This window comes from Hippoglossus stenolepis, chromosome 8 (genome assembly GCF_022539355.2).
Source record: "Hippoglossus stenolepis isolate QCI-W04-F060 chromosome 8, HSTE1.2, whole genome shotgun sequence".
NCBI lineage: Eukaryota > Metazoa > Chordata > Actinopteri > Pleuronectiformes > Pleuronectidae > Hippoglossus > Hippoglossus stenolepis.
This window is the reverse complement of record NC_061490.1, coordinates 1,619,023-1,641,918: the sequence shown is the minus strand read 5'-3', so window position 1 is coordinate 1,641,918 and position 22,896 is coordinate 1,619,023. Positions and strand designations below refer to the sequence as shown.

At 42.2% G+C, this 22,896-nt stretch overlaps 3 protein-coding genes across 5 annotated transcripts; 2 read left to right on the top strand and 1 right to left on the bottom strand.

Annotated features, from left to right (window-relative positions):
• The first annotated feature begins 38 nt into the window (after nucleotides 1–38).
• On the top strand, nucleotides 39–8,473 carry LOC118113635 (skin secretory protein xP2). Of its 3 annotated transcripts, none has more exons than XM_035163540.2 (5): nucleotides 39–531; nucleotides 3,226–4,160; nucleotides 4,221–4,770; nucleotides 6,328–6,381; nucleotides 7,285–8,473. In XM_035163540.2, the coding sequence occupies exons 1-4, from the start codon at nucleotides 444–446 to the stop codon at nucleotides 6,375–6,377; spliced, it is 1,623 nt and encodes a 540-aa protein (XP_035019431.2). In that variant the 5' UTR covers nucleotides 39–443; the 3' UTR covers nucleotides 6,378–6,381; nucleotides 7,285–8,473. The 3 variants fall into 3 exon arrangements, with proteins under 3 accessions (XP_035019431.2, XP_047196761.1, XP_047196760.1); XM_047340805.1 differs by having other exon boundaries at nucleotides 3,226–4,340; nucleotides 4,401–4,770; XM_047340804.1 differs by having other exon boundaries at nucleotides 3,226–4,770.
• A 423-nt stretch (nucleotides 8,474–8,896) lies between these two features.
• On the bottom strand, nucleotides 8,897–12,696 carry LOC118113636 (2-iminobutanoate/2-iminopropanoate deaminase). The gene is made up of 6 exons (XM_035163545.2): nucleotides 12,551–12,696; nucleotides 11,466–11,571; nucleotides 11,107–11,161; nucleotides 10,921–10,989; nucleotides 9,402–9,457; nucleotides 8,897–9,296 (listed from the first exon to the last, which is right to left on the bottom strand). Exons 1-6 carry the CDS (start codon nucleotides 12,613–12,615, stop codon nucleotides 9,237–9,239), a joined length of 411 nt encoding a protein of 136 aa, XP_035019436.1. The 5' UTR covers nucleotides 12,616–12,696; the 3' UTR covers nucleotides 8,897–9,236.
• Nucleotides 12,697–12,939: 243 nt separating this feature from the next.
• On the top strand, nucleotides 12,940–22,583 carry pop1 (POP1 homolog, ribonuclease P/MRP subunit). Its single transcript, XM_035164369.2, has 16 exons — nucleotides 12,940–13,058; nucleotides 13,275–13,404; nucleotides 14,059–14,211; nucleotides 14,506–14,681; nucleotides 14,808–15,068; nucleotides 16,029–16,116; nucleotides 16,448–16,626; nucleotides 16,770–17,044; nucleotides 17,159–17,252; nucleotides 17,348–17,456; nucleotides 17,571–17,690; nucleotides 19,117–19,238; nucleotides 19,386–19,577; nucleotides 19,909–20,063; nucleotides 20,469–20,705; nucleotides 21,266–22,583. The coding sequence occupies exons 2-16, from the start codon at nucleotides 13,278–13,280 to the stop codon at nucleotides 21,963–21,965; spliced, it is 2,988 nt and encodes a 995-aa protein (XP_035020260.2). The 5' UTR covers nucleotides 12,940–13,058; nucleotides 13,275–13,277; the 3' UTR covers nucleotides 21,966–22,583.
• Nucleotides 22,584–22,896: the final 313 nt, after the last annotated feature.

Below are 22,896 nucleotides of genomic sequence, written 5' to 3'. Positions count from 1 at the left end.
CAGCATACCTTCAGTGACTCCACAAATAGAGCCAGTAGAGAGAGAATGCCTTGTTAATGTGCTTCTCGAAAGCCAGAGGGGACACTCCTTTAAAGGGGAGGTCACACTTCATGCACATGTTGGTCTCCTCCTCCCCCTCCCCCTCCTGTATGAATAGAGTGACTGAGCAGGAATCAGTCTAGGAACATTCAGCTGGAGTTGCCTGTGCTGCTCTATATGCTCACAACAGATCCTTGTCTGGGGCCAGAGGGCAGGAGGCCATGTGCAAACACACAGACTGAGAGATAATGGTGCCCAGCTACTCTTAGAAACTAAAGAGAGATTCGCTGTCCATGTTTTTATTGCTTGGCAGTCTCTGTCTTTGTTGAAAGAGAGCACTAGGACTTGTGTTGGCTCCTCAATAGCTTCCAGGTTCTTGGATCACCTCATCCTAATTGTCAAACATGGGGTGCTCCTCATCCAGTGCACAGACTGTGGATCAAGAGAAAAGACCAGGTACAAAGCCAGAGGAGAGCAATGGAGACACAGCAGGTAAGAAGAGATCACATTCATGTTGAGTAATGTATCTTTGAGTTAGTTTTGAAATATGATATACACCAGCGTGCGTGTGCATGTTTTTACTCTATATATACTCATGCTGAGGCTGACCATACATAGAGATGTGCAGTAGTTGCTCTTCACTTTCTGAGTCAAGCCTTGCTAAGGGGTGCATGCTGCTGGTACGTCTGGGACACTGTGTGCTTTTTAAATTATTCTGCTGCACAGCACTCTGCAGTGGTCAGAGAACTGTGGACATGTTGAGCCATTTTCTCATCACTCTCCAGAAGTGGTTGGCATTTAGTCTGTCATTGTTTTGCATGACATACTCTGATTTATAAAAACTGTAAAAGTGAATGAATGAAACCTGAGAAGGAGCTGACTTGCATGATCATGTGTTACTTTACTTTATTCTCCATCATTCCATAAAGTGAATGGGGATTTAGATTTATATAAATTGCTAGATTTTAGCTGGGGCTGCATGCAGCTCCTTCAGTAGCACTAAGTGAATCCACCTGGGAACTCTTAGCAGTCTATCTGCAGCCTGAGGCTGGAGATGTGGCCCAACTTGTTCGCTGCCACACTGCAGTGGTGTGATTTGTGACTTCAGATATGTTTAAAGCTTTGCACATGGAATCTATGTTCAAGCCTATGCAGACGCCCACCAAGAAGCCTGACACAGTCCATGATTGTTCATTCATAGGTTCGACAGCCCACTGGCATGTGGCATTGTCATGCCAGGCACAGCTGCATGTACAGTATGTTCTCACTGCATTCCACCCACCCCCTCCCTATACATACAACATGACAGTTACTCCCCTTGTCTTTTTCACATGTGATTGCTTTTGTTACAGTCAAATTAATGATTTAATTTGCATAAGGAAAAGATGATGATTGTTGTTTTTGAGAATGTTTTGTAGTGTTCCATATACTTATTAGAGGTGGCATAGTTCCTCTGTGTTAAAGTAGTGCATTTCCATCTTCCACTATGTCACCGTGTGATGTTTGTGTTAGGGCATTGTCTCTACAGCTGCCCAGCCAGGGTCACCTGGAGGAGCTTGGATCACTTTCCAGGCTCTGACATCAGCCCAACAAGAAAACCACTTATTGTCCAGGCAGTCATCTGTAAAAAGTGGCTTTAAATCACACAGTATACAGTCTGTTTAACAAATCAACTGTATTCCGTCCAAGTCACCACTGGTCCCATCCCCCGTCAGACCCCTCTCGCCCCCGCCCTCTTGTGCCTCTGGCGAGCCATGCCCCTGTTTTGACTGGGATCTCTGTCATCTTTGGCTGCTAAATCATGTTGACACACAAGCCATCCATGTCTGGAGAGGCTGTCTCTGTCTCGACCCAAACATACACATTGACTTTCCAGCACCAGTTCTGGCCCAGTGCTCAAACAGCTTTCTATTCTGTGTCATATTTGGTCTGTGAGGTGGATTTCTGGGTCACAGTAGGAGATTGATTCTGGAAATCTTTTAAGGACAGTCCAATCACTTCACAAGCATTTAAAAATTGCAGAACAAACACTATCCAAGGCTTCACGACATTAGAAATTCTCACACTCTCAGCTCAAATGAGAAAGTTTAAAACAGGTTTCACTCAACCTGGAGGCCCAACTTGCGTGTTCTTCCACTGGCTCATTGTCATTCGAGTTGCCAGGCCGTCACATTCCCTTCCACCCATCACTCTCAGCTCTTTTCACCCCGTCTGACAGACAAATAAAATCAGGAAGCTGCAGCGTCCAAACCATCTGCTCATTCAGCCGACTGCACCCCTCTAGGTCATCTCATTTGTTAACAATGTCCACCCAGTTATCCGTAAAATAATAATATACGTCAAAAGCTTCTGTTGTAACTGAGATGTGCATTGACGTTCCTGACATTTGAGTGAAACTAGCCAAGCTCACTATTGTCCCTTCTCTACTTTTCCCGGGGCTTGTTCACACGCACAGCTATAAGAACAGGGTTTAGTAGATAAGAATGAAAACATAGTCATTTCTCTGAAGGCTGCAAAGCCATCGGCACATGTGTCTTATTTCCTTTGAGAAAGACTTGTCCTCGGGGCTTTTGACAAACGCAGGCTTCAATAAATCACTTTCAGCCACGGAAATGAAAGGATGCTTTTCTCAGCACGCATTCTGTGTGCCCCGTATTTCTTATTTCTTGCATTCCACGTTGAGTTATTTGCTGCATCTGCTTCATTCATAGGATGAGGTTTTACGTGTTTAATGAGTTAAAGTAATCCACATTAATAAATCATTGCTCATGTGCACATAAAATGGATTGTCATTTTGTCAGATTTATATGAAATTATCAAATTGAAAATCAGTTTAAAAATAAGTATAATGTATTTAATCAAGACCTTGCAATAACACCTTGCAATTTGCTCAGATAATTCAATTTCTTACTCTGGTACATGGTATGAAAATAGTTAAATTAATGACAGATGTGGTAATTAATTAACTAAACCATACAGACTAGTTTATATCCCCTACCAAGTTTACAACAAATTTAGGTAAGTAACATTCCTGAAGGCTTGTTTTGTTGCTCACTGTTGTCATGTAATTAGTGTTACATATTAACAGGGTGTAAACAGTTGGGCTGATGTGCCTGGGCTGATGAGTATTGATCAGTGTCACAGGGTTAAATCCTAATCAAGCTTTTGTTGTCCGTGTCTTGACAGGAGTCAGAAATGGTTTCATCGCAGAAGATGCACAAACCATCGAGGACCAGATGCAGCTGCCTGTGCAGACTGCCTTACCAGATGATCTTCAACCAGGAACTGATGATGAGGCAGAGGCTGTGTTAGTGGCCCTGGAGGCCCAGGAGGATCTTGGCTCTGGAGAGGACCTTCTGGCTGCTATGGAACCACAGCCAGAACCTGCTGCTCCTGAAGAGCCAGCTCTAGAGGCCCCAGCTGCTGCTCCAGCAGAAGTCTCCACTGAGGCTGCTGTTGTGGCAGTGGAGGCATTAACCCCAGGGGAGGAAGCTGCTCCTGTAGAAACTGTAGTGACTGAGGCCACACCTGAGGTCAAAGAGGAGTCCCCCGCTGTTGATTCTGTTGTATTGGAGCAGGCAGAGGCCCCTGCATTTGTTGAGGAGGTTTCTGTTGTGCCGGCTGAGGCCTCCCCTGAACCCTCTACCCCTGCTATTGAACCTGTATCTGAGCCAGCAGAGGTCCGAGTGGTGGTGGAAGAGGCAGCAACTGAGGTCGCTGAGGCCCCTGCAGAAGTGTCTTCTCCTGTGGAGGCAGAGGCTCCACCTGACGATGCAGCAGCAGAGACTCCTTTAGCAACACCAACTGAATCCTCAGGTGAAATTTCAGCACCAACTGAGGCTGCAGCACCAGGTGAAACTGTCGAACCTGCTGTGGCTTCAGCACCAACTGAAGCTGTAGAACCAGCTGAGGCTGCAGCACCAGCACCAGCTGAGGCTGCAGCACCAGCCCAAACTGAGGCTGCAGCACCAGGCGAAGCTTTAGAACCAGCTGAGGCTTCAGTAGCAGCACCAACTGAAGCTGTAGAACCAGCTGAGGCTTCAGTACCAGCACCAACTGAAGCTGTAGAACCAGCTGAGGCTTCAGTACCAGCACCAACTACAGCTGTAGAACCAGCTGAGGCTTCAGTACCAGCACCAGCTGAGGCTGCAGCACCAGGCGAAGCTGTAGAACCAGCTGAGGCTTCAGTACCAGCACCAACTGAGGCTGCAGCACCAGGCGAAGCTGTAGAACCAGCTGAGGCTTCAGTACCAGCACCAACTGAGGCTGCAGCACCAGGCGAAGCTGTAGAACCAGCTGAGGCTTCAGTACCAGCACCAACTGAGGCTGCAGCACCAGGCGAAGCTGTAGAACCAGCTGAGGCTTCAGTACCAAGTGAATCTTCAGCTCCTGTAGAGGCTGCAGAGCCTGTAATAGATAGTGAGATTGCTGTGGCCACTATTCCAGAGATGCCTCCATTATCTCCTGTCACAGATAAAGCAAGCACTGGGACTCAACCAGCTGCGACTGCCCCACCAGCTGAGGGAACCTGCCCCACAGAGGTCATCCCTGCTTTGGCTCCACAAGCTGAATCTGCTGCTGCTGAATCTGTCCAGACGGCAGAGGCATCAGCGCCCACACCAGCCGTTTCAGAGCTGCCCGCAGAAGTAGCCCCTCAAGCTTTACCAGCAACTGTGACCTCTGAGTGCAAGGTGGACAACGCAGCACCAGCCCCTGAAGCCTCATCCTCAGGTATGCCTCAAGATTACTCTTTTTCCCATCCAAGCATACATTCAATTGTCTGCTTGGCATGATCAAATTAAGAAACTCCTCCTAAAGCAAATTTTATCTATTACAATTTAGAACTGTATTTAAAGCAGATTTTGTTTTTTTATTAGCTACATGTGACAGTTGAAAAACCTGAATGTGGTGTAACAGCAAAAGTATTAATGACTGAAGGGTGAAAAGAATAGGATTCCCGTGGACAATGGCTTCCATGAATAGAGAGTGCACTGACTGTGGCAGGTTTCTGATGCTCAGTGATTTACTTGATCAGACCGAACTGTTTCACACGACAAACCTGTCATGCTACCTCTGGCTTTAAGAAGTCATCGCTTGTTTTAACCATTCAATTCCTCTTCTTACCACACGTGCAGCCAAAGATAGACAGGGTTTAACAACATCACCCCCTTACAGGTACTGCAATTGGTAACTAAGCAAGTATCCAACACATACATGATAAGCAACACCACACTCTCACTGAAGCATTCAGCTGTTGTGCTGAACAGTCCCTCACATAGGGTCCTGTTTGAGCTCCTGTGATTGGTTGACACTGACAGGATGAATTGGATATTGTTGGGCCCATGAGGCTGAACTGATAACGTAGTGTGAGAGACAGAAAGCAACCATACACACTCGTCTTGAGTTTGTCGATTACAGCAGAAACATATTGTCAGCACAACAGCTCCAGTCATGAAACACTCACTCATTGTGCTCATTGTGAGCTGCCAACACAATGACCATGCCCTGCAACTTCTCATTACGTAAAACAATATAAACATCATAGAGGCCTGACAGCATTTCAGTCACCACGATAAGCACTCATTCTGAGAGAAATTGAAGTGATTGCTGTAAGATGATGCAAGATTGTGCCCTTTAGTTTATTTCAGTTATAACTTGTATGTATACAGTATTTTCTCATAAATCAAACCAATGTATTTCATTGCAAACATACAGTACAGACCATAGAAGCAACAAACTAGAAACAACTGTTTGGTTATTTGGGGAGAAAGGTCCGGTTAAAGAAACGAGCCACTATCCATTGTATAGATTTTCACAGTCTATAAGGAGAAGCAAATCCTGGTTCTCAGTAAAGCACGCACCCCATTCTTGACTGTCAAAGAACATGCTGTACTTTTTAGGGCAGAGACGCCCCTTTCAGGCAGCACGTGTGGAATACGGGTCTGGTGTGGATGAGCTTGCATAACTCCTGCAAGACCTTTTCGCTGGAGGCTATGCTGCGTGCATTCCAGACCAATTACCATACAGCACAATGCATGTGTGTGCATGCTCGACCACTAGTAAACCAGTTTGACAGCAGCAGATGTGGTTAAGGAGGAATGTTAGCTTTTCACTTCACCTCTATGGGCTATTGTGATACCAGTTACAACCAGTTTGATTTCAAAGAAGCTCAAAGTGGCCTCAGCATGAAAGGCAAGAATGTGGCTTGTTTTAAATGATCATGTCATGTATTGATTTTCTCTTTCTCTCTCTCTTTCTTTGTGTGTGTTTGTGTATGTGTGCACGCAGTGGTGTCTGAAACAGGAGCTACAGAGAGCAAGATAACCAAAGACGGTTGAGTTGGTAAGTGCACAACCACAAACCACACTAACTCCAATGCCAACACTGAGGGATCAGAAACACACATTCACTCACTGATGTGTGAGGGGAGCCATCACATGCTTTGGAACCCTGCAGAACTGCAAACCAGTGGTGGGATCGGATGAAACAAAGTACATTTATTTCGTTACTGTACACTTTTAATGTATCTGTACTTTACATAAGTAGATTTATTTCCAGGTACTTTTTGCTTTTACTTCACTACATATATCGGCAAATATCTGTACTTTTAACTTTCACTACATTTTCACAAAACATTGTGTACATTTACATATGGAATGGAATTCTGATGCACTCAGAGTGGTCAGGTAACATTAGACCCCGTCTCCTTCAGCAGCAGTGACAAAACACCTGAAATGAATTTGGAAGAGGCCACCACCGAGACTCAGCCATGAAATGACAATGAAATGTTTTCACTAGCATCATCTGCAGCATTCTTTATTAATGACGGAGTCTGTGCTTGTATTAAACAAAAGATGAGGTAGACACAGTTAATGATTTAAGGAATAGGCTACACTCTGCAAATACATTTAATTTTAATACTTAAGTTAAGTATATTTAAAAGCAAGTACTTCCTTACTTTTACTAAAGTAGAAATTTGTACTTTAATTTAACTTGATTACATTATTGCCTTTTTTAATTGTACTTGTACTAAGTTAAATATGTTTGTACTTCCTCCATCACTGATGACTATACTGTATAATGCAGAGCAGCATGAACAGAACATGTATTGTTAATTTAATTATGTGACAATAAAGTCACTTATTTGATACTGATATTTGACAAAAAATTCAGAGAAACATTTGAACATGGATAATAGACCTGAATGTCAGATGTTTCATTCTTCTTCTTTTCTTATCCTTTCAGGTGGAAGAAATCTACCAAATAATGAAAACCCCCTATAACCTACAAATTCAATGTGAACTGGAAGGAAAGAAAGACAAAGCGACCAAACAAACACTACATTTACAGGACTGTCTCATTAGCTCTCACCAAACCAAACTACACCAGATACATTAATATGAAATGTGCCTTAATAACTTATCTTTTAGGAAAAGATCAGGATTTTTCCTAATTTTGTAAATAATAAACCTTCATGGTGAGTTTTCCTACTGAGACCGGAAGTGCCTGGAGCCAAGTGTGGGCTTATGTATGCAAATAATCACAGGTAAAATGACAGGACGGTGCAATACAGTGTTAAGTATGCGAACTCTGCTTTAGCTACAGCGGCTGTCGAGAATGATTCTTACATTATTTAAAGTAACTGCTTCTGAGGAATACAAGCCAAACACAACTGTGAATGAAATTGTGCAAAGAAATTGAGGTAACACCAAAGTGTCATGATTTTAAAATTACCACATTTTCACAGATTGAATTTTTACTGTTTCTGAAATGTATGTTCTCCCATTTGTACTCAATTTTAATTTCTGCCTTTCTAATGCTGATTAATTTGATTAATAGAAATGTCAGTACTAAGTGTTGAGTGTACAGAGTAATACAGCTAAGCACTGGAGTCAAATCCATGCATTCTTAAAAAATCTATCACTTTTTAGTTTACATTGAGAAAGCTTGAATAAATGCGTTTTGTAAGGAAATAAAAATACACATGCAAATTGTTGAGTATGTAGATAATCCAGGTATTATAACATCTTGCCATTTGTGCAGCTGCACTATACCTGGCAGATGTTCATACAATTCTCTTCCAGAAAAATATGGGCATTTTCAACATTAAAAAGTGTCTCGAGGCCTGGCAACTCTGGTGTACTGATTTTGCTCCGAGTAATTTTTTTCTCTAGGTGAATTATATACATGTGTACCACAGTAAGAGATCACTTAGTGGACATTGTATCCAAATCCTGCACACTGTGTAGATGTGTCAAGGTCTTCAGTTCAATTATTTGAATTGCATAAGATGTGAAGAACTCTATTGTAACAAAAATGTCTGTTTAGATGTCGGATATCTTCATGTGTCTTCCTCTGTTATGAATTCCTTCTCTGAGCTGTCTGTGATTCTGCTAACCTCTTAGTGTACAGAATAAAGTTTTACTTACTAATACATGTGTTGTTGTTTTTTAACAGAAGTTGGACTGTATGTTATTTACTTTGCATAAATGCTGCCTCACCCTCTCGTTTTCATTTTGTTTGACATGATGCAACACACCCATTAACTCACTGTACCACATGTGGACTTTATGTTGGTCATTACTTTTATTTAGTATATTTGTGTAATTTTAACCCAAACGATTGAAATAATATCTATGATCAACTCCATATACACTCCGTTAATATGAAATAGTATTAGAACAATGGTTTGAGAAGGACTTTCGTTATCTATAATCTATTTTAAACCATGCTTTGGAACATCCTGTTCTCATGTATAAATGAGAACCAATCCCCTACTGATGAAAATCCCCAAACTAATTCACTAAGTGAGTCAAAAAGTGGATTCATTGAGATGAAGGGTACACATTTCCAGAAAGCACATTAAAAACATTTATTATTGAGTTAAATTTGATCCTCCATCATTTGGCATTAGGATAAACTGATGGGTATGGCTCGTGACGACACAGGCTGCTGGAGAAGATCAATACAGCAATGAGCCTGACTGCATATAGTCTGCAAAGTGACCCACGACACAAACATTTATTTGTGACAATACAGAAGGATAATAGATCTATAATAAAAATGATGTACTATGTACATGCTATACAAGATTGATGTCTTATCAATTCTTGCTTGGTCTACAAAGCAAGGCACATATATTTTTTATCATTGTAGGGTTTCCAGATTTCTTTTCAATTTTTTGACAGATACTCTTGTTAGGAAACAGTGGACAGAGGGCCCAAAACAGCAATTGCTTCAATCTCAACCAGTCCACCCTACAAAGAGAGACAGAGAGAAAAAACACAGCTTTGGGTTTGGTTAAATTCACAAGAAAGAAAACCAAATGAAAAGAGCTTTAAATCTTTAAAAACATAACATACTCTCGGAAGTGCAGCAACCTGGTAGGCAGCTCTGGCTGGGTAGTTACTGCTGAAGACTAGAGAAAGCAGCACAGAAAATGACGAGGTTAAGTGACACATGATTCTTTCATGAACTAGCCAGTGTTGTCCCCCTCTGATGTAAATGTATAATCATCAGCAACCCGTATAATAAAATGTTTATTTTGGCTCTTTCTCTTACAAACTGATATAAAACAAACCGTTTTGTAAAAGCAGAACGTTTGACTGCCACAGGAGAAAAATTAGATATCAGGGATTCTGTTCCATTGTCCATCAGTGTGTGCAAGCAAACGCTCGTCGTATTAGGTACGTATGATCAGAGAAGAGTACTATATAAAAAAACTGTATACACCTACAATGGCACTCAGTAGAGAACATCCCTCCACCGAGGCCCAGTCCCCTTAAATTCAATCAAGCTGCACTAAATTGCACACGCTCATAGATATCAGACTTCTTAATATGCCAGATATTTAAATACAAGCATTGTATAAATTGCTAAAATCTGTACTATAAAGCGCTTTGAGTGGTCATCAAGACAAGAAAAGTGTTATATAAATACAGACTAATAACTATCTGCATAATCTCTTAAGAGGTTCACAAATAAAAGTACACACTAACAAAGCTGAAGAGAGAAGAACAAATCCTGGATCAACTCCCTTAATGGGAATCTGCTTGAAAGGTGAAGACGCTCTTGGTCCATACCCTACCCTTCAAATTTCAATGGAATCAGTTCAGTAGTTTTTGTGTAATCCTGCTAACAGACAAACAAACTGCAATGAACACATAATATATAATAATAATAATATAATAATAATAATAATTGGGCAACTCGTATTCAAAATCAAAAACAACCACATTATGTGACATATGATGATCAAGAGATTTCTGGGAAATGTGTGTGCAATCAAATGATAACTATTACTACATACAGTAAGAGTCCAGCACACAGTTTGAATGGGTCACTGCATTTGTTTGACTGCAATCTATTCAGTGGGGGCGTGTACAGTCAACGCATAATGAGAATGTCTCTGATCCTTCTCTTCTCAGTTGTGCTGAACCTGTAGCAGAATTTAAAGCTTTGTCATTCTTACTGGTTTGAAACCTTTTGGTGATGTTGTGTAAATCCACCATAGCTCCACCAAACTTCCACCTCATAGGAGAACGTGAAAGTATCTTTAACTTTTCAGTACGTACCAAGGCATTGATCAGGGTCTGTGTCCAAAAAGGCCCAACAAGAGAAATGTCACCTACTCAGCAACAATAAGGTCCACCCATAGGGGGTCCACCCACATCTAGATCATGCATTTTATCTGGATTAGCCTGACACCAAGTGGCAAAGTCTAGACAGTACAGTCTAAGTGATGAAGCTTTGCTTGTGGTGGCAATCATGATAATGGCGAGTTTAAGATTGGGAATAATGATCAGAGTCAAAACGACATGTAGGCAGTGAAAAACTAGCCAAGATAATATGCATAATATTAAATGAATCAACCACACTTACACTGCTTGTAAACATCGTTGACATTAGTGAAGTCGTTCATGTCAGCGAGGAGCACTGTGGTTTTGACAACTGCAGGAAGCAAAGATTTGATGTTCAGTAAGAAGTGAAAGACTTTCCTACGAAAGCTATTTTATAAGTCACTTGTTTAAAATATAAAACTTCTGAGATGACCATGTTTTTTCTCACCATTCTCATAACCGCAGCCAGCAGCTTTAAGGATTTCACCCATATTTTGAAGAGCCTAAGGGAGGAGAAGTTGTTTTAGTATAGGTGCTTTGCTCTTCAGGCCTTTATTTTGTTGTGCTAATTTATAAAAGAAGATGTTACAAGATGGAAATTATATGTTCTGTAAAACAAGGTTCAAATCACTGAGCTTTCAATAATAAGTGTGTAGTCATATTGTCACACCATCTTAATGGATGGAGAGAATAATTGGACATACTTGAAGTGACCAAGCAACCACATTATGATCATCTTTACAGTGGTGAACAACTAAATTTAGTAATGTGCTGTACAGTTTCCTGGTTGGTTTTGTGAAGGGTCACCTGTCTGGTCTGAGCCTGAACACAACCTTCCACCAACTGACAACTGGCAGGATCCATCCCCAGCTGTCCCGAGATGTACACTGTCCGATCTACCACCACTGCTTGGCTGGGACACACACACACACACAACACACACAACACACACACACACACACACACACAAATTATTATCCCCATTATACTAAAACACTGCTTTTAAACAGGTTTAAAGTCCTCTTGACATTACAATAATGCCATTTGTAGTAAGCAGACAGTAAATCCAGGAAAGAGGACACAGTTTAGAATTTACCAAAGTTGAGGAACTGAATTTGGGCAAGAAAAAGAAATTATGTAAAATTTTGTATCATAATTATTTTAATTAAAAAACACACATTGCCAATCAGAAGCTGTACAATTACCAAACATTAGAAGGTAAAGTTTAAAATAAAAAGGAGAAAACTGAAAACTATGAGTATAGTCTGCTGTTAATCTTAAAGGCTCAGTGTGTAGAATTTAGTGACATCTAGTGGAGAAGTTGCATGTTGCAGCTGAATACCCCTCACCTCACCCTCCCCTTTTGCCGACATGACAAGAGAAACTGTGGTAGTCTTCAGTTGTCATAAAAACTCAAAAGGTGTTCATTTTGTCCACTCTGGGCTACTGTAAAAAACATGGTGGTCTCCGTAGAGAGGACCCGCTCCTGATGTAAATATAAAGTATTTAAATATAAAGGGCCCATTCTACGATAAAGAAAACAACAATTCATACAATTTACATGAAACACACTAGTGAAAACACCACTGGGATTATTTTATATTCAATTTCTGCCAATAGATCCCTTTCGCCTAAATTTTGTAATAGTTAAATCTTTCAGTCATTACAATCCAGACAGTTGCACTTTGATCCTAAAGGCTCCTGTGATTGGGTGAACACTGCTCCACCTCCAGCAACATGTCAGCTTCTGAACGGAACAGCGAGTTAAACAATGTAACACAACTGTGTGATCACGCTGTCAAACCTGGTCAGCACCACTCTCTACATGTGACCACCTATCTGTGCCTTTAACGTGCTTTGTTGACATGGCTGGGTCACACGGCTCCTCTCACCTGTACGGGCCGATAGCAGCAGGAGCTCTGGATGTGCTGATAATCCTCCTGATCAATGCAGCCATTTCCCTGAGGATTATATCGAGCAGAAGACTGGGGCCAGCTGCACAACCACCGACTGTGTTGAACTGGGTGAAGGTGTGAGGGGAGGAGGAGCTGGGAGGAGCACTGGAGGACGTCAGGGCGGATTTACCGTAAGTCATGTTTTAGACTCACAAATTACTTTTTCATTCTCTTTATTTTAGCACCAGTGCAGGTATACAGAAGTGTTTCACATTCAGATTGGACCAAAGTGTCTGGAGAAATGACACGATTAGGTTAGAAAATAAGTTTAAGTTTTTGTTCTTGAGATTGTTTATGTCGTTGCGCCTATAAACTACAAACCCCATGAGCATCATATACCCGGAAGCAAACACGCGTCAGCCAGCGTGTAGGAAATTCACATGGTAGCATTCAACAGAGAGGAGGCTCGTTTTCGGAACATACAGTCCTGTTCGTGAACATATAGGTGAACATATGTTATGTAGTTAACACGAGTTTCATTTGTTTTCACATGTTTTATCCTTGTGTTGTTCGTTAAAGTAACGCTTCGCCTCTACGTGGAGTAGCGTGACGTGGTGAGCTAGCCGCCATTAGCAGCAGCTCATGCAGCCACTGACAGGCAGCTTTTCGTTTGGCAAACAACACGTGTTTCTGCTGACGTCTCAAACGTGCTTTCCTGTAGGAAATGTCCGCTGCTAAAGTGAAGATGCGGGCGAAGAAGCTGAGGGACCAGCCCGCCAGTGTGCAGTACCCGTCCTCTCCCCTGACGGTGGAGAGCAGCACACAGAACGGAGGAGACGCTCCGGACACTGGTACCTTCTCTCTTCACTGTGTTTCTGGATGTGTCCTTAGTGCAACTCATCCATCTCTTCACTAGACCCCGTGCTGCTACAGGGTCAGCAGAAGTCACCCTATCAGTGACTTTGGATGTGATTTCATGAGATGTTAAAGGTTCCTCAAGAATCACAGCACCTATTGGTATTCAGGACACACAATCAGCTCCAAGGTTACTGTCCATTACAGGAAGTTACAAACTCTACTCCAGAGCTGCAGGATAACTATTATTATTATTATTACTATTATTTTTATTAAAAATAATACCTATTATTACTTAATTACTATATGAACTGTTGCTGCTATCATTAATAATCAGTAGCATCTTTACACTCTTATTGTTTTAATTATAACTAGTCAGAGCTGATACCTGATGCTGCACAAGTTTTCCTTTTCTTCAGGTGTGAAAATGCCCTCAAAGACAGGGCCACATGATTATATAAATATAAATACAGGCGCCACTGTAAGACCCTTACCATTTCCACTTATTTTTCTGTATCATCAAACCACCCCTAAGGGGTCACAGCCCCAGGTCAGCAGTCTTTTATGCCTGATTCGTAATCTAGCATTGGATGCAATTTAATATTTGTCTGTACTGCCGCTTATATGGTAAAATAATCATCTTCCCAAAGGTGCAACTGGAGGTGCAACTGGAGGTGATGATCCATCTGACGTCAAGTCACCCGTAGAGAGGCAGAAGAGCCGTCACCACCGGGATGGGTGGGTCCGTGGACACCAGAAAGATGGAGCAGTCTATGCCAAGGACATGTCCAAGTACATCTCTGGTAAAGACACTGTCCGAAGAGGATTGCATAATACTGTCACTACCCAGTGTACACTGGTCTGCTGGTTATAGAGATCATAATTTATTATACTGCAGGCCACCAAATTTGTTCTGCTTAATACTTTTATTGTTCGATTCATCACTTTCATGTGCTGCAGTTGTTCTGTTCTTCTTCTGTTCATCTGAGAATGTAGAAAGTCCCAAAATGAAAGACACAAATCATGAAATTGCTCATGAACTTTTAATGCAATGTCAGTCAGATTAATGGTGTGTCAAAATTCACTCTCCTACCCAGGTGGGGCTTTTGCGAGGGCCAGGGCAGCAGAGGTGAAAACCATGTTAAAAGCTGTCACCAGGACAACAGGCAGCTGCCATGTGTTTGGAGCCCTGCCTAAACACATGAGGAGACGGGCCATGGGCCACAACATAAAGCGGCTCCCTCGCAGACTGAGAGATGTGGCCAACAGAATGGTAAGTAGATGTTTATGTGTAGTATCCTAATGTCTTACTTCACATTCAACGTGTCTTGTTTCATACACAAAGGCTGTTCTTCTCTGAGTACCTTCATGCTCAGTGACTTTTCTGTTTCCTCCCTAGCATAAGAAGAGCCTCCAGGCTGGCTCAAAGAAGAAGAAGGAACAGGCAAAGAGCAAGAGCCGCAAGGCGCGCCGCCGGCACGGAAACCTGCTGCTTGAGTTCAACCGGCGTCAGAGGAAGAACATATGGCTGGAGACGCACATTTGGCACACCAAGCGCTTCCACATGGTTAAAAAGTGGGGCTACTGCCTCGGGGACAGACCCACGTACAAATGTTACCGCCCGTGCTACAGAGCCATGAGCACCCACTGTTTGCTGCAGGTAACCACACAGACATTCCTTGCTTCACATATTTAGGATTGTATTTAAAGGGCCCATATTGTGTAATATACATTTGCTGGGCTTTTACTATCTACAATTACTTAAAGGGGGTCAGAAGGGATCCTCAAAGTATGAAAACAGTCACTTCGCGGACTTTTTCACTCAGTCCATTCTAAGAAATATGTTATCGAAATGTCTCGTTTCGTTCTTCCTATCCGTCATTCGGGATCGCACTCGTCACTCAGCCCCACCTAGCCGGTACCAGTCCAGCCTCCGAACCCACCACCCCCGCTCCCCACCACCACCACCACCCCTCCACACCGAACGCGACACCAAGCAGACATGTTGCTGAGCTAGCAGCTTGTTAGCTACCACAGGCTAACCACAACAAACAACACTGAAGAAACACTGCAGAGTGGAGGGATGCAAGGAAGAGAATGTGTCCGTGCACATTTCTCCTAAGAATGTTAATGTTCGAGACCAGCGGTTATGCTTTATTTCTTCTGACGTGCCTTGTCGTTGTGCTCAGTAAGGAGTAACATAGACGTTACTCCGTATTGAAACTCTGTATTGAAACTCGGGACGTTACTCATACATTGGCCCACTGTCCTTCTAAAACTTCAACAAACATGAGGACGGTGTAACTTACCGTTCAGAAACATCTTGTTGTAACCGACTGTAAATATGTGAATGGTCTTCTATAGCTGTATCAAATCAATGGAGGGGCTCAAGAGGCAGGCGAAAACAGCCTGTTCTGTCTGCAGCTCCAGAGAGAGGCAGAAGAGAGGACATGGAAATACACATTGCAGCAGTTTTTTCGAGTCTAAACCACTGATATATCATCTTAGGGGGACCAATACCTCAAATTTAATCCCAGAAAGGTATACAATTTGGGCCCTTTAAGGGAAATTCAATATCTCAAATAAACTCATCTTAAACCTTCTGGTTCTGTCCTCTCAGGACCTTTCATACCACTGCTGCATAGAGCTTCAGGGAGAGGAAGACAAGCTGCTGGCGTGTCTGTCACAACTGACCAGCAAGGAAGCTGGTAAGTATATTGCCCAATTAATACATGGGTTTTTGGCTTTCTTCCCCTCAACACTTCAAAATTACCACGAGAATATTTTCCCTCAAGCACTCTTCCTCTTTGATTTCATTTGTATTAACATCCATCCTTAATGTGTCTCCTGTGTCAACATGTGATCAGGTCTCACTTCCCCCGCTGTATATACAAATAATCATGTAGATAATTTGTGTAAAAGGCCAAAAGATGTTTTTACCCAGTTTTATAATAGTTTTATTTATTTCTCTTATATTTTAGAGAAAAACATGATCTCAATACTAAGCAAGAAACTCTTGGTGGTGGTGTTTGTTTTCAGGTCCTACATTTGCCGCAGCACTGTGTATATCGGGGCGAAGACAGGGCAGTGTGGTGGTGTACAGAGCGGGACATTACCCCTCGCAGCCATTGGGCCCTGTTACCTTTCTCTGGAGACCCCGTACACAGGGCTCAACTCACAGACAGCTGTGGATCTGGGCTCATCCCTCTATTAAACAGGTATGAAGGCTTTTTAAAGGTCTAAATAATCGCTGTTGACTCATGCATACGCTTATATATTATGCAAATGACAGATCGATTTTTAGAAAATATGAGTTAGTGGAGAAACACGGTTCTTGACTTATACTGTACACTCCTTCCAGGACCTTCTCCCTGAATTACAAAGGGTGTGCCAGTGTTGTGAGGCTGTCGTCCCTCCAGTTGTGCCTGTGGTTACACCTGCTGAGGTTGTTCCCAGCCTAGAACCAGAGCTTCAATCTGAAAAGACCCCTGAGGCCACACAGACCCTCAGGACCAAGAGAAAGCGGAACTGTAAGGATGCCAGTGAAACTCCTGCCAAAAAGATCCTGGGAGATGGAACTAGATCTCCCACCACCCCGGTCACATGGAGGTCCAGCTCAACTGGAATAGTCATAAAGTCAGTATTATTTACAGGTTTGATTCAGGTACAAACTGAGCACAACACATGGCTGTGATGAATAATGACTGTTTTATTTGCAGTGTTTGTATTTCACTTGTGAATTTCTTGCAGTGATCTCACAATGGAGATTGTACGCTATCGCCTGATTGGACCACAGTCCCATTCTGTTCTCGCAGAAACTTTGGAAGCTGCTTCAGTCTGTGATGTAAGAATTTAGGTGTTTTCAATGTGAAAATCTGAGAGCCTCAGATATATATGTATTTCCCACCAAATAAGTGTGTATTTCTTTATTCTTTTAAGGAAATTAATAAATCCCAGCCATCCTTCCTTTGGTGGCCTGAGCACTGCAAAGATGAAAGCAAGATGAATCTGCATCAACAACAAGCTGACATCTTTCATATACTGAAAGGTTTATTATTATTTCTCAGTGTGAATTAAAATATTATTTTTGTATCTCTTTAGAATTTAATTTTAAAATCTGACATATATGTATATCTAACAGTGAATGTTTTTGAATCACCAGACATCTATTCAACTGGAGAGCTCCCCTCAGGCACAGTGCTGGGTCTGACTGTAGATGACCCCAGGCTGACTTTACCCACAAAGAAGGTTAAAGCTTTGCCCTGTGTAAAGTCGACACAAGGTAAAATCTGACCAACCAAACAGGCAGAGGTGTGGGCAGTTTCTTTACAGATGGAGATGATTCAAAGGGCATAAAATTTACAGATTTTTTTTCCCAGACATGAATCATTCTATAATTATTCTATCATAGTCTGTTTCCTAATGTGGACTTGTATGTCATACGGTGTGCAGATGGATGTAATATTCCCTTTCATACACTATATGCCAGAATAAAGCTGACCATTTAATATCACATGTATTGTTAAGCCAAGAATCCATCTGTTGTATCCTTTCCTGAGGTTGTTTCAGTGAGTGCACATCTGGTTCTGAGCTCCGGGGGGCCTCTGCCTGGCCATGCAGATGTTCCAGGTTCGAATCCTGGCAGGACCCTGTACTCCAAACACACCCTCAGGGACTATCAGCAGCTGATTCACTGGTTTTACCATCACAGTGATCTTAAAATGTTATGTCAGTGATGATACCATAGGCAATATTGTCTGGTGCTGTGTCATTGCTCACACACAGCCTTATTTATTTTGCTGGTTGTTTGTAAAAGGGTTTATGCCTTTCAAGGAGAAGCGATTAACTAACTGGAATACCCATATCCTCCATGAATTTAAGAGCAACCATATGAAAATATAAGATACCGCTTTTTTAAATTTGATATTCAAAAAGATCAGCATCTGCAGCCATAACAGCCAGGATAAAATTAGATTTTAGTCTCGTCCTCAGTTTCTCTGTGGATTAGAAGTGGAAGCTGTCATTCTTGTCATGACAGATATTCACAGTAAAAAATTTTTTTAATTGATCTGCTCACTGGATGACATACAACCCCATGCCTTCCCTCAGTCTGTAACTCAGTAGCCTGTAGTGCTTTCAAATTCATCCCATAGCTCAAGAATCAGGTTACAGAGTTACCCTTTTCATTTTGGGGGTAAAAGTTATTTCGAGGATCTGCCCGTAAGTATATAAGAAAATAGAATCACTTACAATGTAAACTGTCCTCATGTCCTGTAATGGAATAACAAATCCTGTTTAGGATTTGATAAGGCGCATTTCATATTAATCGGGAAATTCACAATGCATTTGAAAGACTCTTTAAGTGGATTATCGGACACCATAGACTTCTTTAAGGCCATTTCACACAATAAAATCCAGCACACATGATTTTTGTTTTCTTTGATAAAGAATGCATGTGTATTGTATCTAGAGGATGTATATTTTACGTCTCAACAATCCTTTCAGGCCAAGAATCACTACTCCAGTAGGGGTATTGTAGGTAAATAATATGAGAATGAGGTGCTAGTAGAGCATGTTATTCTTTCCACCGCAGGAAGAGTTTTAGTTCCATTTAGATTTGGGGTTATTAATCATTAGAGAACTTCATATGTCAGTGATGCCAGTCATACAGCAGCATACCATGTGTTTGTGTTATGTGTTTCTTCCAGATGTGGACGAGGAGAGGAGGAAAGAGCTCGTGCTGCGAGGAGTACCTGAACACTGTTGTCAGAGTTTCCTGTGGGAGCAGTCTGTACGAGACAACGTCACTGATAACAAGATGTCAGAGCAGGTGCATTGTCTTTTCTTACTGCCAGAGTTATACAGTAATTTTTCAGTAATCATTCTTTCATATTTAAGCCAGCTCCTGTATTTTTTAAAATCTTGGATAAGCTAAAATGTTATTCTAACCTTAGCAATCTTTGTGTTTGATCTACAGGAGTTGAACCGTATGAGAAGCGAGGTGCTGGTGCCGGGCTCCAGGCTGAGCCCCACTCCCCTACAGGGTAGAGTCCCCATGCTCCTGGTTCACCAGCCTGGCAAGCAGGTGGGACATGAAATGAGCTCCTGGGGTGCTGGATGGGACCTGCTGCTTCCCAAAGGCTGGGGCATGGCATTCTGGATTCCACTGGTAGGTAGCAAGGACAGTACTTTCATTTAAACTGAAACTGACTTTTGTTATGGCTCAGTTTCTGCAAGGACTCTGAGCAATTTTAGTTTTTCCTACAGGGATTTTTCAACTTAAATTCAGAGATGAGATTCCCTGTTTCCTCTGCATCTTGGATGTGTATACTAACAAAATTCTTCCATTTAATACATTGTCCACTACATTTAGTCCAAATGTTGAAACAATTAAAATGAAGGGAAATGTGGATTTTTTTAAACAGGTGCTATGTGGGTGCATGTACATATACTATGTAATTACTTTTCATGACCTCTTTATTTATTTCTCCCTCAACCAGGTGTACAGAGGGGTTCGCATCGCTGGGCTGAATATGAGTCTGAAACACTCTCAGAATAAAGGAACCCCTCACTTCCCCCATGATTACCCAGACTGTCCAGCAGGCCTTCGTTTTCAGGAGGAGCAAGAGGCCGAGCTCCTGGACAAGTTCAAGAGGTCAGCTAAAGACTGAAGCTGAGTTTAGCAGTAGCAAACTTAAAGTCAAGGGGCCAAGGTGTCAGTTAAATAGAAAAAGACAGGTGATGATGAGGCTCTGTTTAAAGGATGCGTTGTTGGGGACTGTTACTGTTACTGTATGAAAGGAAAGTATATTATTCAGTCTAACTACCGCGTGAGATTGTCAGATTGTCCCTGTCAGTTAAAGGCTTTGATTGAGGGAAGCTCTGTACCCACTTCATTCCCATTATGCAGGTCTTTCTCACCATGCAGATGAGATGGTTATACGGCTGCACACTGCATGTCTTCTGCTACCCGCTGCTCAGCAGTCCTGATTTGATAGATAAATTGGCACGGTTGCCCCAACAGTTTGACATGGGTCTGACCTTCCGACCTCTTCTGTAGGCGTCCACCCGCCAAAAGGACCAATTTCGTTAAACATGGCTGTCTGGCTCCGTTCCGTTGCCCGTGGCAACAGCTGGCCGAGGAGTGGGAGCTTACTACAAAGGAAGGAAGAGTGGAGGAGAAAAGAGACGGCCAGACCCAAACCACAACAGACACTGACACAGTTATGGAGGAAGAGATGACATCACATCCAGATCTCACTGTGACAAAGACCCAGAGCTGCATCACTGTACTGAGGTGAATGTTTTCTTTTATACTGAAGATTTATTCTTTTTCTATCTTCCTATTTTGCTTCATGTGAACTTAGTATTGAATCAAACACACACCCACAGCAGGTTTACACTGAGGTCCCTTTAGATATTTATATATTTTGGGCTCTAATCATCACTTCTTTCCTCTTTTTTATTAAAGAGCCCAGTGCAGCTTTTGACAAGCTTGATATATGGCACTTTGCTAGTCTACCTCCCTTTCATCATAATGTCCCTGATGAGAATCCCCAGAGTACTTCCATCCTTAAATTGCTGCAATACATCACAGAGATTAGTGGAGGGGGAAAGTTGCATCTGTTCCGATAAAACCATCACACAAGCTTTGAGTAATGACTGACTTTATGAGAAAGAAATTGGATTGATTTTCACTGCTCATCAGCTACCTTTTAGTTTCTGCATTAGAAATAAAGAATATGTTTACTAAATTGAGCGTCTCCCAGGGCGCCTAATGGGGCCAATGAAAATACAACCATTCCTTTCAATACCAATCACTTGTTATAAATGCATATTTTTTACTTTGCTTCCCAGGAACAGAAAGTCTTTGAAGCTGCTCTCTGGTTGGTGCAGGCCCACAACATCTAAAGGTCAGAGGTCGTGCCGTGTCGGGCAGGTGCCGCCTCTCTGCTCCTCAGCTGTGAGCTTGTTTCTCACAGAGCATGGAATGAGTCTGGTGTGGGTGCGTCTGTCTTTGCTGTCGAAGGGCAAACCAGAGCTCCATGCTATGGTGTGTGTGCCAGTCGCAGAGGACCTGAGGCTGCTGAGCAAGAAGTCTGACAGCAGCTGCCCCCAGGAGCCACTGCACAGAAACCACTTCAAAAGCAGAATCAAACGCAGAAACAAGGGCTCCAAGAAAGCTGCTACTTCCTCTTTGTCCACTGATAAAACTGAGGCTAAGGGCTCAGACCTTCCCTCTGCCTCTGAACCAAAACTCACCACTTCTACTGAAGATCCCCAATCATCTTCCGAGTCTTCCACAGATCTCATCTTTGGGCTGTGGCCAGATCCTCTGCCGAGCATCACCTCTCACTGCTCCAGAGTGTCTCTAGGCTGGGTTACGCAGGGGGACTTCTCCTTGTCTGCGGGCTGTGGGGAGGCTCTGGGGTTTGTCAGTGTCGCTGGTCTCCTCAACACCCTTCTCAACCAGCCGATGGAACACAGAGGAATGGTGCTGCTGCGCAACCCTGCCTCTCTGCATTACCGCTTCGCAAAAATCAACATAGAGGTCTGATGGAAGCATGTGATCCTATGGAGAACCTAATTCCCAAAGAAGCATTGTATTCTGCTTGAAAAGAGACAGTTCTATGCAAATAAGTTGCATGATGCTTCAGTAAAGAAGTGATCTCACAGAATCTCTGTGCCTTTTGTAGTTGCTCTCTTGAATTGTGCCATCATCGTCTCCATGCCTGAAGACTTTATAATATGCCCAAGGAATGACTACCAGCTTCCAGGTGTCAGTGCTGAAGACATTTTTTAGTTGTGTGTATTTTACTTTGAGAGACATCCTCATTGTTTTTGGATGCGTGTTTTCATACTAATTCATTTGTCAGAGGAATGTTTCACAGCGGATCAGTTAATTAATGGACCTTGGTTTCGGTTAAAAACATTAGTTCAGCCTTTTATCAACTGGTTTTCCAAAAGGTATTAGCTTATGGCTTATTGTTCATCCTTTTATATCCAGGCTTAATTGTGCACAGAGTATTTATGGTGTGGTTTTCTGTTGTTTAAAAAAAGTCATTAATGGGTTTGGATTTCAGAACTTTGTCAGTTTCTTTTTAACCATGCCACAGCACTGAAAAGGTTTTGTTTGAACATAATTAAATAGTGCACTTGACAGAATATGTCATAACATAACTGGTACTCTCACTTTTTTATACTTTTTTAGAGCTTTCAACTTGCCTGTGCACTGCTTACACCTGCACCGGTGGTTGAAGAGCCCTTTTCAAGGGTAATTATTGATTGTCTTGAACCTTCGCCTAAGACAATTTGCTTGTACGCAAACTTTAACCCATGCCTATGAATATTTTGTGCAAACGTGTGGAGGTGAATTGAAGCCATATTGATCCACTTCATCATTAACATTAAAACCAGCAGCATTATTTGTGCTCGTGCAAAATATAAAACAACTTTAAGCAAATTACGGTAACATGGCATAAAATAAC

Excerpts from the sequence above, each read along its gene's own strand:
- LOC118113635 (XM_047340804.1), top strand. The coding sequence starts at position 444 with ATGGGGTGCTCCTCATCCAGTGCACAGACTGTGGATCAAGAGAAAAGA. Across the intron at positions 532-3,225 it reads GAGCAATGGAGACACAGCAG|GAGTCAGAAATGGTTTCATC; the intron begins GTAAGAAGAGAT and ends GTGTCTTGACAG. Across the intron at positions 4,771-6,327 it reads CCCTGAAGCCTCATCCTCAG|TGGTGTCTGAAACAGGAGCT; the intron begins GTATGCCTCAAG and ends GTGTGCACGCAG.
- LOC118113636 (XM_035163545.2), bottom strand. The coding sequence starts at position 12,615 with ATGGCTGCATTGATCAGGAGGATTATCAGCACATCCAGAGCTCCTGCT. Across the intron at positions 11,572-12,550 it reads GCTGCTATCGGCCCGTACAG|CCAAGCAGTGGTGGTAGATC; the intron begins GTGAGAGGAGCC and ends TGTGTGTCCCAG. Across the intron at positions 11,162-11,465 it reads TTCAGGCTCAGACCAGACAG|GCTCTTCAAAATATGGGTGA; the intron begins GTGACCCTTCAC and ends CTCCTCCCTTAG.
- pop1 (XM_035164369.2), top strand. The coding sequence starts at position 13,278 with ATGTCCGCTGCTAAAGTGAAGATGCGGGCGAAGAAGCTGAGGGACCAG. Across the intron at positions 16,627-16,769 it reads CTCATCCCTCTATTAAACAG|GACCTTCTCCCTGAATTACA; the intron begins GTATGAAGGCTT and ends CACTCCTTCCAG. Across the intron at positions 20,706-21,265 it reads AGCTGCATCACTGTACTGAG|GAACAGAAAGTCTTTGAAGC; the intron begins GTGAATGTTTTC and ends TTTGCTTCCCAG.